We start from the raw sequence: 17,105 nt of genomic DNA on the forward strand, positions 1-17,105 counted from the left end.
ATGATATCAAAAAAAAAATGAAAAAAATATCTACAATATTTATCGATATTTTGAATATATCTACGATATTTGCATATGAAACAATATAAAATATCTCCAAAGAAAATATATATCCACTATACATATCAAAAAAATTGAATATCGATAAATACCTATATCCGAATATTTTATACTATGGTAAAGGGAACTAAAGTAAACAAGTTCTGATTCATCTCAAGTTTCTAGCTCGTCTCTCACAACTCACTAGTCATAACTCAACCAAAGCCCATATAGTATTCTGAATATCTCCAACATCTTTAGACTTAAAAGTTTCCTATGTAAGAGCAAACTGATGCAATCTTGTAAGTGAAAAACAATCAGTGGCACAAAATGTATCCACAGACTCCACAAAGTTCAGTTTCCATCCAGAAACGATAATATTTTTGAGCAATTATCTACGTCAGTCAAACTGAAGTTTGTTACTGAATGGCGCTAATGCAACAAAAATGCGCAAGAAAGGAAACTACGTAAATAAAAAACAATTCATTGTCAAGACTTTGACAATAATTATCAAATTCCATTAGCAAAAGTCGTGTTTCATAGGGAGTACCTGACAAAAATAAAAAAGTTGAGAATGCATATTTACTGTAGGATTTGAAGTGACAATGCATAATTGGTCCGAAGCAAACTGAACAAACAGATTCACCTCCTCTAGAGAAAGGTTAGCTGCACGTGTTTGTCAGTCGAAGACACAGTGTTCTACTACAACTGGCAGTTTCCCGGGGGATGAAGGCACAGTATCTATTTCATTGAAGGAGAGCTCTCCTGCGCAAATGTTAGCAATCTGGCCAATGAAAACATATTTGAATTTAATCATAGGGGACATCATTGTACAAAGCAACAGGTAATTTTTTTATAATACCTTCGAGATCTAATCAACAGCCTATAGTTTATAAACCCACCACAAAATGACTTCAGAACTGAGTCCTCATATTTATCTAGGCTAAAAAAAAAAAAAAATCAAATGTTTGGAACTATGAAAGCTTTCAGAAATTCCATCGCAAATTAAATATGAAACACAAAGTTATTTCTCTTATTCAAACCAGTAGGTATGAGCAAATTAATGTGTCCAATACATTTTTCCTAGACATCACCTATCTTTTCAAGTAATCCCTCTAACATCTTCTTCCTAGACTCCACACTCCTTACAAGAAAGATTTCTGCCTCTAAGGGCTCTCTCCTAAGCAAAGCAAATGCACAATCCAAATACTCGGGGCTAAATCCCTTTGTCTTCATCACCTCTGCGTATAATGTATTAGCAAAAGACATGGGATCCACTGACTTTGCAATTTGTTCAATCCTAACAGTCATCCCTTCGATCATATCCTTCACAGATTTGACGATACGTGTCTTCTTGCAATGTTGCCTTTTCTGCGTGGAAAGTAATAGTCTTTTACCAATACCTGTAGTAGACACACTCACACTCTCTTGATCATCATCCCTCTTTCGGCTCTTTCCTACATCCAAATCATCAATATCGTGGTCATTCCCAACCATGATCGACAATTTCTCAAAATCCCATTTGGGCCCCCTGTCACGATAGCTTTTATATTTGCTCTTGTGCTGAAGCAACAACAGACCAACAACAACGTCAGACTAACAATTATCTAGAATAAAAGGTATAGTGCAAGATAGATTACCGATGGAAGGCAAAGGATCATACCTTGATAAGCTCTTCCCATCTACCATACGGTGCAGTTATAACTTGCTTCACAGGATCCCATACAAATCCAGGCTTCTCTTTTAGTTCAGCAAATATCTTATATTCGACCCTCATTGAACGAATCCGGTTCTCTATATGTTTTTTCTCCACTACTTGATGGGTCTTCTGGTAAACAGCATCACTTACTGCATCCCATACATGCTTATGCCATGTATTACCCTGTTTGTGACCTTGTTTAGCTGCTTCTACTAATGTATCTATCAGAGCAGAATCCATTGCAAAGTCCCATCTTAGTTGTTTAGTTTTTCCCATGCTTTCCACGTCAGATAATAAATCATTTCCGTCCATGTCTAATGTTATAATATCAAAGCATAAGTAGAATGTCAAAAGAAAGAGAATTAAGTGCAGCTACTATAACAAGAAAAAAAAATAACCAAACATATAAATTGTGTGGAAACAGCTCAAAATTATGGTGATCATGCATTTCACAAAGTAAGAAAACAAAAAAATTGATGCTAACAACCAAAACTGATATGATTTGTACCTGTTTCTTCAAATCAGAAGCTTTCCCTCTTCCACTCCCGCCAATAGTGAGTAACCCTAAGAGAGAGAGAGACTAGTAATTTCAGCTACTTACTCAACTTGTGTTTTACTAATCAAGTGGGTCCCTGGATAACTTTATTTATTTTTTAATCTAAACGGTCTATTAATTTCTCCACGTCATCATGTTTATAAGAAAACAGTTAAGACCGTTGATAAGGAGAGAGAGAGAGAGAAAATGAAAGATTCCGGAATCTATAAAATGAAGTTTTAAAAAACAGGATAGAGAGAAAAATAATAAAGAGAGAAGAGAAAGATGGGGGGGTTTTGTTTGGCGTGCTTTGGCGGAGATAAAGAGCAAAGAAGAGAAGAAGATCGTTTGGCTTCTGAAGAAGCTCGATCTCGAGCCGCCGAAGCTGCTCAAAAGAGGTTCATTTTTTTTTTTATTGTCAATTAATTAGTATTTATTTTTGGGTGTGATCAAAGTGTTTATTGGTGTATTTAAATGGTTTATATGAAATGGTGGGTTTTGAAATTTAGCCGAAATTTCGGTTTTTGTATTGGAACTTTATTTTGCAATTGCTTTCTAGATAATCTTATGAAAAAATTTCCAGGCAATCATTTATTTCAGATAAGCAACACCTTGTCCGTGGAACTTTTGTATCTGTCGATTTAGATTTGGTGACATTTTTAATGCTATGGGTTTAAAGTGTCAACATAGTGCTGCGAGCTAAGAAATTAATTGTGCCTTGCCTTAATTACAAGAAGTATTGAACTGATATATGAGTTATGATACTAATCGATCGAGTGACAATAGAAGCATAATGAGTATAATGATATGCTAATAACAGGCAAGAGCAGTTTGACAAGTCTGCTGCAGGAAGAGCTGCACGTGCTCAGATGGCTGCAATGGCAAAGCAATCTGCTGCATCTAACACTGGCGAACCAGTTCTCAAGGTAACATATTTTCTTGCTTGGTTTAGATGCATGCAAGACACTGGTTTTGGATTAGGAGGCTGTGATCTTAGGTCTTTTGGTTTTTCGAGAATGCCCATGGTTTAGTAGTATGTTGGATGGCGACGTCATACAGTACATTGTAACATAAACCCAATTAAACAGTATATTCTTTTTCTAAATTATGACACTGAAGAATGGAGTTGAGTTCCTTCAATGGTTTTTGTTTATGGTTGCAGTGGCAGATGGGATGACATTTATCTTTCAATGTAAGTTGCATTGAGTCTCTTTTGTACATTTCAGTTAAATTCTCTGTGCATTTGAGGGTTTGATGCGTCACATGATTTCTTATAATCGTATTTAATTTTCTAATGTAGTTGTTGAGTAGAAAAAATATATAGAAATTACTGGCTTTGAAGATTGTTTGTTGTGGCCGTCTGGCTTGATTTGCTCTATCTCTCTGTTCAACTTTGCTCAGTATATATGAAGAGGTTCTGGTTTGTTGGAGCAAATGCATCCTTCTGAGACAGAATCATGAAATGGTTACTACGTTCTCTCTACCTATATCACGTTATAATCCCCCAATATTCAATTTTATATCAGATGTTAAAGAAGTGTAATCTTATTATTCTCAATAAACACCGATGCTGTAATTTAAGGAGGGACATCACTTTCTTTAAATTTATTTGGTGCTTTCACTGGGAGTCTTTTCGTATTACATTTACACACCATCTAGATATCAGTTTAAGGATTTTAAAATGCAGTTATAAATACCATATCTGTTATTCAACAATGTCATATTACCAAACACAATAGCATGGAAAAAGTTCGTACTGTCATTCAAGTATTAGGTGGTGGAACACAGGAATGTGCATTACCCTTCGATAGTTTTTCAACGAGTCCAATGCAACAACCAGCCCTTAACAGCGCAACCAATTCAGAATGATAAAAAGAAAGTAATAAATCTACTAAAATATCAGAAATAAATCACCAGATATGCTTACCAAAATTTCAGCAACGATTGAGATTCTGGATGCGTTAGATGGACAGCTTGACACCTAGAGAACACATAAAGACTGCACTGCAGTACAATTAATTTAGTGTATCTTCTTGCTTAGCTTTATATGCTCCATTCCTCCATTTGGTTTATACTTTATACCCCTTTCATTTCTTTTTATTTAACTTCTTTGTTGATGAAGCTTTACTCAACAAACCTGATAATTTAAATTGGAAGTTGGCATTATCCCTCGTACACACGGATAGAACCGAAAACAGAAATAATCTAGGCGTTGTATAGACATATAATACCTATTTTACAATCAAAAGTTTACAATATACACATCAATGGAGACCGAATTGACTGTGACAGATATCAGCAGGAAAGTACACAGTAAATGATACAGACAGCAGAAGTACTGGAGACCAGAAGACTTATCCTCACTTGGACTTCACTTGAAGGGCAAGAATACACCATCCTTATTACGACTCTCTCTCCACCTTTTAAGTATCTCAGAAGCTGAAGGCAGGTCAGGCCCACTAGAACCATCAACATGACTTGTTAGCAAGTCAAGGGTCTCCTCGATACTATCTTGCGAATTTACGCCTAGTACAGGACTTGCGCTGCTACAGTCAACACATCCAGATGGTACAGTTGACCCAAAATCAATGGAATTGTCTGATATTCCACAGATACTACTGCTTCTTTCTGCCATAGCAACACAATCCTCTGCATTACTATTAGTTTGGTATACAGGAAAAACATCAGATTTGACAACGCCACCATTGTTCTTAGAGTTGAGGTTTCCATCCACCTTTTCAGTGGGAGAAGCCTTCATCTGCTCAAAACTTTCACCATCCATTATTATGTCATGACTATCATCACCGGGTGATCTAATAACGGTCAGACTGCTGAAAGCAGTTAAATCTTTAGGGGAACTTAATCCACAGATTGACTGTAACGACTTCAACAAATTAGTTATGGTAGCTTCTGTCACTACATTACTTCTGCAGAGTTTGTCAAATAAATGCCTCAAGCCATCCTTACCGATCCTATCTCGACTCTCCATGAAAATGTCTGTCCACTGCTTTTCACTGACTTGGTATGAAGCATGGGCCATGCTGTTCAGAAGAATTACAGCTCTTTCATAGTTATGCTCAGCTGAGGCTTGACACACCATTTCGGTGAAGAATGTAGGATGCGGTATTTCTCCTTCTTCCAAAATCATGTCGAAGGCATGCTCCAGCAGATGAATCTGCAAATATGTACCCCAAAAAAGAACATTAGAAACACCTCCCTCAATAACAGAAAAAGCAGATGAACAAGGGCTAAAGTTTTAATGCAAGCAATGCTGCATAAAATGTGGACCTTGGATACCCTATGGACAACAATCAAATTACCCAACACTCCCAAAGTTATTTTTTGGAAAGCCTAATATTTCACCATCTAAATTCTAAAGTAAACTATTACGGCATAAATTACCTTCCCAGCTTTGGATGCTTCCACAAGCAGCCATGCATGTTTGTTTTGATCAAGCTGGTAACCACCGAGAGCCATCTCCTTGTAAACATACTCGAAGTATTCCCATTGTTGTGCACTAGCAGATGCCTCAAGTATTGAGCTATATGTAAATGCATCCGGGGTAAGAAAAGAACCACCACTACAGGTAACAGTACTAAAACCAGATTCCATCCGCTTTGTCCTCTCAAACATTTCCTGAGCTTTAGCAAACATGTCATTGCGACCATAGACTTTTAACATAGCATTTATGGTTCCAATGTTAGGGGAACAATGGTTGTCCATTTGTTCAAAAACTGAGATGCAATCACCCACATGTCCACCATCCATACAAGACATAATCATACCAGTAAAAGCTACCTCCAAAGGTTTAGTGAGACGAAGCTTTTTCAGCTTTTCAACCTGCAAGCAGATCACATTTCCACAAGCATTATTACTTGACTGAACTTGCCTAAAATCATTAACAGGAGAAATTGACACAAATAGAACTACACGGTTTCACAGTTGTAACATATTAGACATTAAAAGAGGATCAAACTATGTAACTTTGTTGAGAAAAAGAAACTGTAAAGCATCTGGGGAACAGGGATTGAAGGTAGGGTAGCCACAAATTATGGGTTCAAATATATGACCTCCAAGCAATGAAAGTTCTAAAGATAGCAAACTACATAGATAAGAATATACCTCCAGCATAGCATCCTTCCATCTCCCATTCCTGCAAAGGCAGCATGCTAATTCGTAATAAACACTGGCAGTTCCAACAACTCCTCTCCGTTCCATATCCCTGACTGCTTCAACAGCTTCATTCACTTTCCCCTCCTCCCAAAAGGCTCTCACTAGAACTGCACAGTTTAAATAGAATGATGTAAAATAAAAATTCTCATAAACTTTTTTTTTTACACCATAACGTCAATCTGTTCCCAATTAGACTCTGCCTTGTAATTTTGACTTTTTCAACTGTATTGGGACATTTTTGCCCATGCTCAGATTTGCGGAAAAAGCCCACGTGGACCTGCAATAGTCTCTCTCCTATCTACAACACTCAACAACCTCTCTCCTATCGCCACCAATTTTGATGGGTTTAGGACTGTAAACCACACGATTAAGTCGAGATCCAAGATTTACAAATGAACGATGCAGATCGTTTAAGGGTTTTTAATATTTTTTTATTTATTTTGACTTTGATTTTTCAAATAAAATTATCATCTAAATCGTGAGAAAAAGATGGACGGGCCAGATTAACAAACAACCAAAAATCTAATCAAACCCAAAGCTCGTTTTCTTCGCAAAGATAACCAACAGGAAAAAAATAATAAAAAAAATCACTACTTTAATTAACTAAAATTAAAATAAACTGTCATATTCTGATTCACAAACTATCATTTGCTCCAACAAAACAAAACAGAAAAAAACTAGCATAAGCATAATACACAAACAAACTAAAACATAACACAAACAATCTGAAAGAAATCCTTCTTCATCATCCTCATCATCAGTTAAACTTCCACTAGAACTCCCATCGTCCTCCCACATTCCCATCGGTATGGACCCATCGTAGTATGGGTCCCACAACAATTCATCTTTTTATTATTCAGTCAAATCGTTCTCTGAATCATTATCTCAATGGCGGTTTTCATCGTCTTCTGAATAATCGTTGGTAGGACAATCTGTGAAGTTAGGAAACTCAGGATACACCATAAAAATAATAAAACATAGGAGAAAAAAATAAGACCAGAGACATTTTTATCAGAGATGTAGTTGCTAACATAAAGAAAATCAAAATGTGATAGATAGTGTGTTGAGATCAATATAGTTTCCAGAGTCCTTTTAAAGAGGTAAAATAAAATGTGATACAAATGAGGTAATTTGGAAAAATATATTTATCCACATTATTATACTATTCATGTGTTTTACAACCTCCTGAGTTAAAAATAAACGAGGCCAAAAATACTGCATTAATGAACTGAATTTAGCATTGCATTTTGTATCAGACATTCTTTTACCTCAATGCATTACTTTGGTCTTTGAACTAAATTACCAAAATGAATTGAAATTATACTATTAATACATTAACAGTACAGTGTGTGGAATAATATGAATTCATTTTTACAACCTCCCAATAAATTATCTCATTTGTATCACATTTTACCTCTTTGAAAAGACTCTAGAAATTACATTGATCTCAACACACCATCTATCACATTCTCATTTTCTTTCCGTTAACAAACTACATCTCTGAGAAAAATGTCTCTAGTCACCTTTTTCTCTTATGTTTTATCGTTTTATGGTGCATCCTGAGTTCCTTAACTTCTCCGACTGCCCTACCACTGATCATAGTGATTCAGTTGAACTTCCACTACAAGTCTACAACTCACAATGGGTACATACCAGGGAATGTGGAAAGACAATGATGTGAGTTGTAGTGGAAGTTCAACTGATGGTGGCAGTGATGACAGCGAGGAGGACGAGGACGAAAAGTAGAAGAATGATTTCTTTTAGTTTCTTAGATTGTTATGTGTTCTGTTTTAGTTTGTTTGTGTCATGTGTATGTGTTAGTTTGTTTTGTTTTGTTTCGTTGGAGAAGATGACAATTTGTGAATCAAAATATGTTGGTTTATCTTCACTTTAGTTAATTAAAGTAGTGATCTTTTTAACTATTTACTACTCTATTTTATTTTTTCAAATTAGCTGACTTTTTTTTTGTGGGTTATCTTTGCGTTTGCGAAGAAGAAGAGTTTTGGGTTTAATTTCATTTTTGGTTGTTAGGTAATTTGGTTTGTCCATATTTTTCTCACGATCTAGATGCTAATTTTTTTTTGAAAAATTAAAAGTAAAAAAAAAAAAAATAATAAAAAAAATTAAAAAATAATACTGAAAACCTTTAAAACGATCTTGATCGTTCATTTGCAAATCTTGGATCTCAACTTAATCGTGTGGTTCACAATCCTAACCCCATCAAAATCACGTGGTGGCGATAGGAGAGGTTGGGTGTTGCAAATATAAGTGACTATTGCAGGTCCACGTGGGTGTTGTCTCCAAATCTGAGCATGGGCAAAAATGTCCAAATACAATTGAAAAAGTCAAAATTACAAAGGCGGTGTCTAATTGGGAATAGATTGACATTATTGGTGTCTAATTGAGAAATTACCCTACCAGTAAATAGAAATAGATGTACCTTTGTATGTGAGGGCTTTTGGAACTTCCCCGCTTTTTCTCATTTTCTCAAAGAACTTGTGGACAAGTTCATACTTCCCCGATCGCAGCATTACCTTTTAACAAGCACTACCTGTAAGACTTGAATACAAGCATAATTTGAGGGTATATTATACCTATCTCATGCCACTTAGAATACAAACCATATACTTTTTTCCTCGGAAGCAAGAACTTAATTAGAAAAGTACTGGAGTAAAAGAGAAGATCACACTACCAGCCTCAAATACAACATCACATTAATGTTGCTTAATCTTTAAATATACTATGATTAATATTATAGATAAATAATTAAATAGTAATAGAAATACTATTGTAGTATAAAAACAATAATATTAACAACAATGATAACAATAATAATATGACGATTATGGGAAAACAAAATCTTCCACCTAAATCTACATGAGTGCTAAAACTATACGTGAGAAAAAAAATATCAGTTACCACCGGAAGAAGGATAACCTCACTAACTCAGTTCAGCATACAACAACCGTGTTTAGGGGTATAGACAGGTTGTCTGTTACCCATACTTATTTCACAGATGAAACGATGTGTAAACTCTCATACTCAAATACATATATAATTGAGCAATCAGGTAAAGACACTCTCATTTCGCTTAAGATGTTTTGACAGAAGTTTAAATGCACATCTTTCTGTAATGGATCATACTATCGAATGACAGAAGTTCATGAAAGATCTTAAGCAAAAGTGTGATTCTCCTTTGGAAGAAAAACTTTCAACATAAGTAGATTTGAGATTCAGTATCACATGTAAAAGAAAATATGGCAAACACAACGGGATAGCCTTAAAATACTTTCTTGTTGAGATTTATAATCCCATATCGGGTGTCTAACGCCTCGCATTCAAATATATAAATCCCGGAGCTTCTCCACTTATCACCAATTGGTTTTAAGTTGGATGCCCATATTTAATGTTTTTACCCAAGAATGTATTGTTCAAGTCCTGCTTGCTGAAAGAGGAGTTACACATCTAGAACCTTCTCATGTACATTCTATAAATCAACCTAGAAATGGGTCAAATTAAAGTAAAAGATAAGGTGGTAAATATGTAACTCCCCTTTGAGCAACCAGGAGTAGACTTACATATCTCATACTTGAAGTATAAACAACTCATGATAAGTCAACTACTGAAGCTAAAGGCTCAAGCAAGCAGTCACAGTCATTCGACTTTCAATATAAGTCACTCAATCAAAACTCAAAAGTATATACTGAGAATTCAAATCAAAGGAGAGAGAGATCCCAAAGGGGGGTGTCAATTCAGCAATTAAGTTAGAGAACAATGAGGAACTCAAATGTTTTTGGTCAAATGCTAGTTAACATTGGTGGATTTAGAGATTTCCAACATGTGAAATAACACTTCTAATTTTTTTTTCAGCTTGCCAACTAATTAAATTAGAGGCCCAAGGATAAAATTAGATCATAGATACTCAATACTCATCCGATAACTTCCATGAAACAGAATACAATGCATTAGATGGATTTCAGGCTTTAAGAATTGGGTGCCATTGTGCCAAGTCTACGAATCAAGGAATACCTCCATTGCAAGTCCATAAGTTGCTCCATTAGGTTGCAGACCAGACTTTCTCATCTGCTCCATCACCCAAGATACTCCTTTCCATTGACGGGATGGAACACAAGCATTCAGTACCTGACAATCATTTTAAACAGATCACATCAAAAAAATAAATCAAAAAAATGATATCAATTAAAGTGCAATCAAGTGTTTCAAGAACAAAAAACGGAAAATAAGCTAAGTAAAACAAAACAAACCAAATGAGAACAAACAAAAAGGTTTCTTACAGCATTATATACAACCACATCAGGTTCAAGGCATGGATCCCAGTCCTTACTGCGGGTGTTCCTAATTCTTTTGGTAGGCTTCTGCCTCATGCACTCAATAACATCGGTCAATTCTTTCACAAGACCAGCTTGACCGAGCGTAACAGAAATGCTGTGATATGCAGGCATATCAGGATATATCCGGCAGTCTTCCTGAATCATTTTGATGGTTAGAACTTAATAAACAAAATCTGTGGAAAAAAATTGATTAAAAAAACATGCTCATTACACGCATTAGATTGAAAATTTGGAGAGCTTCAGCATGCTTCCTTGCCTTCCCGAGAACTGCTAAGAGTTTTGTGTAAACAAACCTAGAAGTAACAAATGCTTATCAGTAAAAGAGACTTGACTTCCAGCTATCTCACCATGTTTTCAAACCACAAAATGTTTCAAGTAAAAGGTGCACAATCAAGGCCATTTCTGAATAAAACTCCTTGGTTATTCTAGAGTGGCATCATTGCCATTTTTCTTATTTTGTGGCATAAAAGAATATTTTGGTTATTTTATTATGTTGTGGGTGTCTTCCTTTCTTTTCTTGGTATCAAGTATATGTGGTGGGTGTTGAAGAACTAACACATAAAATTTTTCAATCCGGAAATAATCTTTATACATGGAAGTTACCTGCTCTTATGATGTTTGAATTCTTCGAGGTTGTACACCCATTCCACAACAGATAACGCATGCTTCCAACAACCAACAGCTCCAAGTCCTTCAACAATACTAAGTAGTTGGCGTTCAGTGAAAGGCAATCCTGATTGTTGCATCATCTTAGAAAACTTCCAGTCCCTCATACTGAGATCCGTACCGCTCAACCTATAACCATTAACCCTCTATTGTCATACAAAACTTTAAACCACAAGCTATACTGCTCATACTTCATTATCCTAAAAAGACTTCCAATCCCACATACAAAGAAAACTTCATATGAATGTAAATAACTATTACCACTAATCTCATAAGCCTAAAGTGGCATATACTACAAATTACTAAAAGAACAAAGACTACAAATGCAAAGAAGTGAACCTTTTCACAAGAAACTGAATAGTTTCAGCTTCCCCAACTTCTCGTTTCTTCGAAAGCTTCCTCCCTTCACGACTTTCCATCCATTCTCCAGCTTCAATATCCTCATCTAAAAGCCAATGCTTATTCCTCTTAGCAAGAATCTCACTCAACTCCACTAAATACTCCCCTTTAAGCTTCTCCCCACCATACTCCTTACTCCTATTCCCAAGTTCCTTCAACCCATTTATCTCTAACCTCTCCCAAGGCTTCCCAACCATCAAGTTCTCATTTTTATCACTTGTTAACACCTTCTTAACTTGTCTATACTCATTCTTAATGGTTTGAAAGTGGGCTTGTTCTGATATTTCTTGTTCTTGAGACTCAGTAAGTGGTTTTTCATGTTGGGTCGTTTTTTTAGTCTTTCTGTTATACTTTTGGATTTCTTTCTTGCGTAGAGTGTGGATTATTTTGGGTGTTGGGAAAACACCTTTTTTAAGAAGGTTTTGTTTTATTTTTTCTGCGTTTGGTTCGAATGAGAGTGTTTTTGGAGTTGGAAATTTTGTTGATGGTGAAGAAGAAGAAGCTTCCATGGTTGAGAACTTGAGAAAAGGAAGAAGTGAAGTGGATAAACAGATTCATTTCTAACATATGATTTTTTTAAATTTTGTGAAATTTCGGTAGTACTGAAAAGTTATAGATCTCAAAGCCCAAGTGCAACTGTGCAAGTTACTTCCGAGTCTTCGACTAATGGACAGCGCATGATTTAAAGACTCACAAGCTTTGCATCGTCATGTAAACTAAATGATGTAACATGCATTTGCATTTTCAATCCCAATTATCATGGAAATTGTATGTTTTTCATGGATATAACTTTACTTGAAAATATTATAATTCCCCACGCAAGTTCAATCCATTTCAAATCAATCAATCCATAGTCGCATTATAATTAGGAAATGATTGAATGGTGAATATTAGTGAACTAAAATGTATGAATGGTGAAGTATTGGAGGAAATTGAAGTGAGCCTGTTTGAGTATGGGGAATGAGACGAGAATATGTGTTACTTATTAAACAACCCTCTCTCAACTTGTTACTAGTGTCCATGCATTATTAGGGTTGGTTTCCTCTAAATGACATGACTTGTTCTTGGAATCATCAAAGCTCATTAATTTTAAGTCTAGAATGGTTGTTCGAAAGCTGATTACCCTCAGTTCTCCATTCTCATTTGTACTTTTTAATACTTCACAACTTATCCCTCAAATTATTACTTTTTTTACTATTATAATTTTAGGAAAGATAAAAAACGAAATTGTGTTTAATGCTAGTGAATTTTAAAGTATAATTTGACATTTTGAAATATTGAGATTCTGGAGGCACAGTAATCAAACGTAATGAATAAGTACTCATACTGCATAGATGATATGGCATTCCCTTCCAATTGAGCATCCATCATCATTAATCAGTTACAAATTGGTTTGGTATACAGTAAAAACATCATATTCAAAAAGGTCAAAATTGTTCTTAGAGCTAAGGTTTCAGTCACAATTCCGCCTCCTCATATTTTCACCATGCCCACCCATTGTGTCATGACTGTCATCCGCAGATGATCTAGTTGTGCTAACTGAAAGATGTCAAACCTAAAAAGTCCTAATGGGAAGTCTTTCTAAAGATAGTTTCAATATGTTAGTAATGATGGCTTCTGTCAATACATCACTTGTACGTGCAAGTCTAAAAGACAAATCCACAAGCTGTCCTTGCTAATCCACCTTGCAATCGTCCATCCACTTCTTTTCACTGACTTGGTATGAGGCATTGACCATGCTGTTTAACAAAATAACAGCTCTTTCAGAGTTATGCTACACCCTCTTTGACTCGGATAACCTTTTTTCTGGTCTGAACTCGTATCATTTCAGTCCGGACTCTAGATCACTTTAGAGGCTATATTCTTGACATAGAAGGTATATAGGTGGTAAGTGGGCCGTAAGTATGTTAAGATGGAGGAGACCTCGATCTTTGTTGATCAGTCCGAGCGAATGCAACTTGGCTGGAACCGCTAGAAACTACCGCGAAGGTGGGAGGACGGATGACGCAGGATCAAGGAGGGATCAACGAAGGATAAGAGGCGAGTTGAGAAGAGCGAGAATTCAACCGCCAAACCGCCTTGACAGATGGAGTGGACCGAGGATTTGGATGGATGGAGGAGAGATGAGCAAGCGGACATGAGGCTGATTGAGAAGAGGGGGAGTGAAGGATAAAAAGAGGGAGAAGAAGAGAAAGAAGGAGGAAAAAGGTTTGAGAAAAGAGAGAACACATTTTATTAGAGAGAAGACATTGAATTAGAGAAGACATTTTATTTGATAACACATTTGGCGCCGTCTGTGGGGACCGAGTGAAAATGGCCACCATAATTAAAAAAAAGCGGTAGGGAGACCTAGAAAAGAAGCAATTCGAGAGGTAGAAGAAGAAAAAGCGGCCTTGAGAGATAGAAGGAGTGGGGAAGCGAGACATCCGAGGTGGCGGCGGATACCACCGGACTATCGCAAAGAGGAGATAGTCGAGTTACGAATGAGAATGACGGTCCGAGAAAAGAAAGGAGGCCACCAGGTGGAAACAGAGCGGAGGAACTACAAGATAGTGGAATGGAGGGAGAGAATGAAGAATTTCCATCCATGGGGAGGAACAAATAGCGGGAATCGATGGAGGTGGTGCAGGTGATGATTGAAAAAGATAGGGAAGCGAACAAAGGGGTGGAGAAAGTGAATCGAGGCCTTGAAAAAAGAGGTGGCGAGTCTCAATAAGAACCAGTGGCGCAGATTTGGTATGGAATTGAAGTGCCAAAGAGGTTCAAACCAACCCCAGTTTGAAAGATATGATGGGAAAAGGAGACCCCGGATCATCATTTACATCACTTCCGCAACGAGATGCCGTTATGGCAGAAAGCAAGTATGATGGACTCCGATGCATGATGTTCGGCTAGCCTTTAAGGGGAGCATCGGTGGTATTACAGATTAGCGTCGAGGAGCATCAACAGGTTCGAAGAATTAGAAGCGCTTTTTGTCGATCATTTCATACATCGAAGCGGAGAGTGGTAGATATCGCGACCACCTATTCAATGTCAAGCAAAGGTCACCGGAATCGTTAAAGGGATTTTTTGTGTAGGTTCAAGGAAGAGGCGAGGGTGGAAAATTTGGAAGAACATCTGGTGATAATAGCATTCCATCATGGTTTGAGAGCGAGGGGAACTAGAGTCCACGAAGTCGGTGTCCAAGATTGAAATCACCACGCTTACGCTCAGATCCGAAGGTGGAGAAGTACATACGATATGAGGACATAAATGAGGAGGAACACAAAGGAACAGAGGAGATCGGGGAAAGCGTCTGAGGCGGTGGACAAAGATGACCCGGAGGGTAAGGCGATAGAGAAGAAAGGGATAAGATATCATACAGTGGGCAGAATCGCGGACCAGAGAGGACTGGGGATCGTGGTAGGAGGGACGTTCGGGAAAGGAAGCCGTACCGCGGAATAGAGCAAACTCCCCTTAACAGACCTTTAGAGGAGATCTTGCCATTCATTAAGGGGCTCCAGTACTATGAAGGTCCGCGAAACACACCAGGAGAAATAGAGGGGAAGCCATTCTGCGCCTATCATCAGATCCAGAACCACGCAACCAATGAATGTTATGCCTTGAAGTGGTTGGTGGAGAGGATGATTGAAAAAGGAATGCTTAGAGAATTTATCACTAAGGGGCGCCAAGCTGAAAGATTGCCGGCACCAACTAGAATCTTAGGAACTATCAACATTATTTTTAGCGGGGAAACACTTGGGAGAAATGTACACCGCGATAAGATCAGAAAGACAGCAAGTTTGCGATAGGTCAACGAAGTGGTGAGCATGCCGCGGTTAGTTAGTGGAACCGCGAAGGGAGAGGAAACCATAACGTTCACTCCAAAGGACCTGGAATCAGTAATTGCACCACATGAGGATGCATTGGTAATCACCATTGCAATGGGAAATTATTTGGTAAAGAGGGTTTTGATAGATTGCGGAAGTTCGGTGGATCTGCTGTTTAAAGGAGCCGTGGAAGAAATGAATATCGATAGAGACCAGATGAAAGCGCCGCGAACCAATTTGTTTGGATTCAACGGCAGTATGACCGAACCGTGGGCGAACTAGTATTACCAGTAACTGCTGGTCCGACGACCGTATTATTCACAAGGTTCATGGTGGTGGACACTAACTCCCAGTACAATGCAATCCTAGGGAGACGGTGGATTCATGAAATGAGGGCAATTCCATCGACCTATTATCAGGTAATCCGTTTCCCACAAATGGAGGTACGTATGAAATAAAAGGAGATCAAGTAGCCGCATAGAATATTCAACAGGTGACAGTAAGAAATATGGTCCGCGGCATGAAAGGAGAGATTGCAGAGCAGGAGCCGGGGGCGGCATAGCAATTACAGGAGGCGGCTTTGACGGTAATATACGAGCCACCACTTGGACCGAAAACCTTAGATGAGATTGAGATAGTAAACCTGTGGGCAGGAGACGAGGAGAAATTTACTTCGGTGGGTTCGGAATTGCCAGATGAATGGAAGAGTAAGCTAGTACAGTTTTTGGCAGAGAATAAAGATATATTTGCTTGGGCAATAGAGGATATTACGGGGTTAGATCCTAAGTTTGCATGTCATCGCTTGCATATGAATGAAAATGCGAAGCCAGTAAGACAAAAGATGAGAAGCGTGAGGGTGAAGTATGCGGAGGGTATATGCGAAGAGGTGACCAAACTAAAGGGGGCCGGGATAATTAGGGAGATTGAGTTCACGGAATGGTTGTCAAATGTAGTCGCGGTTTCAAAGAAGAATGGCAAGGTTAGGATGTGCGTGGATTTTACAGACGTGAACAAAAATGTCCTAAAGATTGTTATCCAATGCCACGGGTGGATGAAAGGTGGACCGAGCAGCCGGGGTTCAAATTATTTTCTTTTATGGACGCTTCCATGGGATATAATCAGGTCGCGATGTACGGACCAGATCAGGAAAAGACAACCTTCGTGGTGGAAGGTGGGACTTACTGTTATACGAGAATGCCATTTGGATTAAAGAATGCTGGGGCCACGTTTCAGAGGTTAGGAGAAAAAATGTTTGAGGGCAAGATTCGGAAAGGGATGGAAATATATATTGACGACATGGTGGAAAAGAGCATGTCAGAGCGAGAACACTTGGAGGGTCTCCAAGAGACTTTCCTCATACTGCGGAGGTACAAACTGAAGCTCAACCCTGAGAAATGCACCTTTGGAGTAACTTCGGGCAAATTCTTGGGATA

The 17,105-nt window shown here is 37.7% G+C and overlaps 3 protein-coding genes across 4 annotated transcripts; 1 reads left to right on the top strand and 2 right to left on the bottom strand.

Moving 5' to 3' along the window:
- Positions 1–1,051: 1,051 nt before the first annotated feature.
- On the bottom strand, positions 1,052–2,419 carry LOC147491275 (uncharacterized). Its single transcript, XM_086564188.1, has 3 exons — positions 2,247–2,419; positions 1,703–2,052; positions 1,052–1,602 (listed from the first exon to the last, which is right to left on the bottom strand). Exons 2-3 carry the CDS (start codon positions 2,048–2,050, stop codon positions 1,123–1,125), a joined length of 828 nt encoding a protein of 275 aa, XP_086420314.1. The 5' UTR covers positions 2,051–2,052; positions 2,247–2,419; the 3' UTR covers positions 1,052–1,122.
- Positions 2,420–2,530: 111 nt separating this feature from the next.
- Positions 2,531–3,900, top strand: LOC147491276 (uncharacterized). 2 transcript variants are annotated; one of them, XM_086564190.1, is made up of 4 exons: positions 2,531–2,671; positions 3,094–3,199; positions 3,436–3,465; positions 3,574–3,900. In XM_086564190.1, exons 1-3 carry the CDS (start codon positions 2,559–2,561, stop codon positions 3,448–3,450), a joined length of 234 nt encoding a protein of 77 aa, XP_086420316.1. In that variant the 5' UTR covers positions 2,531–2,558; the 3' UTR covers positions 3,451–3,465; positions 3,574–3,900. The 2 variants fall into 2 exon arrangements, with proteins under 2 accessions (XP_086420316.1, XP_086420315.1); XM_086564189.1 differs by having other exon boundaries at positions 3,675–3,900.
- Positions 3,901–4,458: 558 nt separating this feature from the next.
- Positions 4,459–12,408, bottom strand: DG1 (Tetratricopeptide repeat (TPR)-like superfamily protein). The gene is made up of 9 exons (XM_086564187.1): positions 11,804–12,408; positions 11,402–11,593; positions 11,010–11,091; positions 10,742–10,933; positions 10,476–10,589; positions 8,887–8,980; positions 6,396–6,553; positions 5,676–6,113; positions 4,459–5,448 (listed from the first exon to the last, which is right to left on the bottom strand). Exons 1-9 carry the CDS (start codon positions 12,370–12,372, stop codon positions 4,645–4,647), a joined length of 2,643 nt encoding a protein of 880 aa, XP_086420313.1. The 5' UTR covers positions 12,373–12,408; the 3' UTR covers positions 4,459–4,644.
- Positions 12,409–17,105: the final 4,697 nt, after the last annotated feature.

Source organism: Coptis chinensis, chromosome 6, assembly GCF_015680905.1.
Source record: "Coptis chinensis isolate HL-2020 chromosome 6, ASM1568090v1, whole genome shotgun sequence".
Taxonomy (NCBI): Eukaryota; Viridiplantae; Streptophyta; class Magnoliopsida; order Ranunculales; family Ranunculaceae; genus Coptis; species Coptis chinensis.

Excerpts from the sequence above, each read along its gene's own strand:
- LOC147491275 (XM_086564188.1), bottom strand. The coding sequence starts at position 2,050 with ATGGACGGAAATGATTTATTATCTGACGTGGAAAGCATGGGAAAAACT. Across the intron at positions 1,603-1,702 it reads GATGGGAAGAGCTTATCAAG|CACAAGAGCAAATATAAAAG; the intron begins GTATGATCCTTT and ends TTGTTGCTTCAG.
- LOC147491276 (XM_086564190.1), top strand. The coding sequence starts at position 2,559 with ATGGGGGGGTTTTGTTTGGCGTGCTTTGGCGGAGATAAAGAGCAAAGA. Across the intron at positions 2,672-3,093 it reads GCCGAAGCTGCTCAAAAGAG|GCAAGAGCAGTTTGACAAGT; the intron begins GTTCATTTTTTT and ends TGCTAATAACAG.
- DG1 (XM_086564187.1), bottom strand. The coding sequence starts at position 12,372 with ATGGAAGCTTCTTCTTCTTCACCATCAACAAAATTTCCAACTCCAAAA. Across the intron at positions 11,092-11,401 it reads TTCAAACATCATAAGAGCAG|GTTTGTTTACACAAAACTCT; the intron begins GTAACTTCCATG and ends TGTTACTTCTAG. Across the intron at positions 8,981-10,475 it reads CTTATGGACTTGCAATGGAG|GTAATGCTGCGATCGGGGAA; the intron begins GTATTCCTTGAT and ends GCTTGTTAAAAG.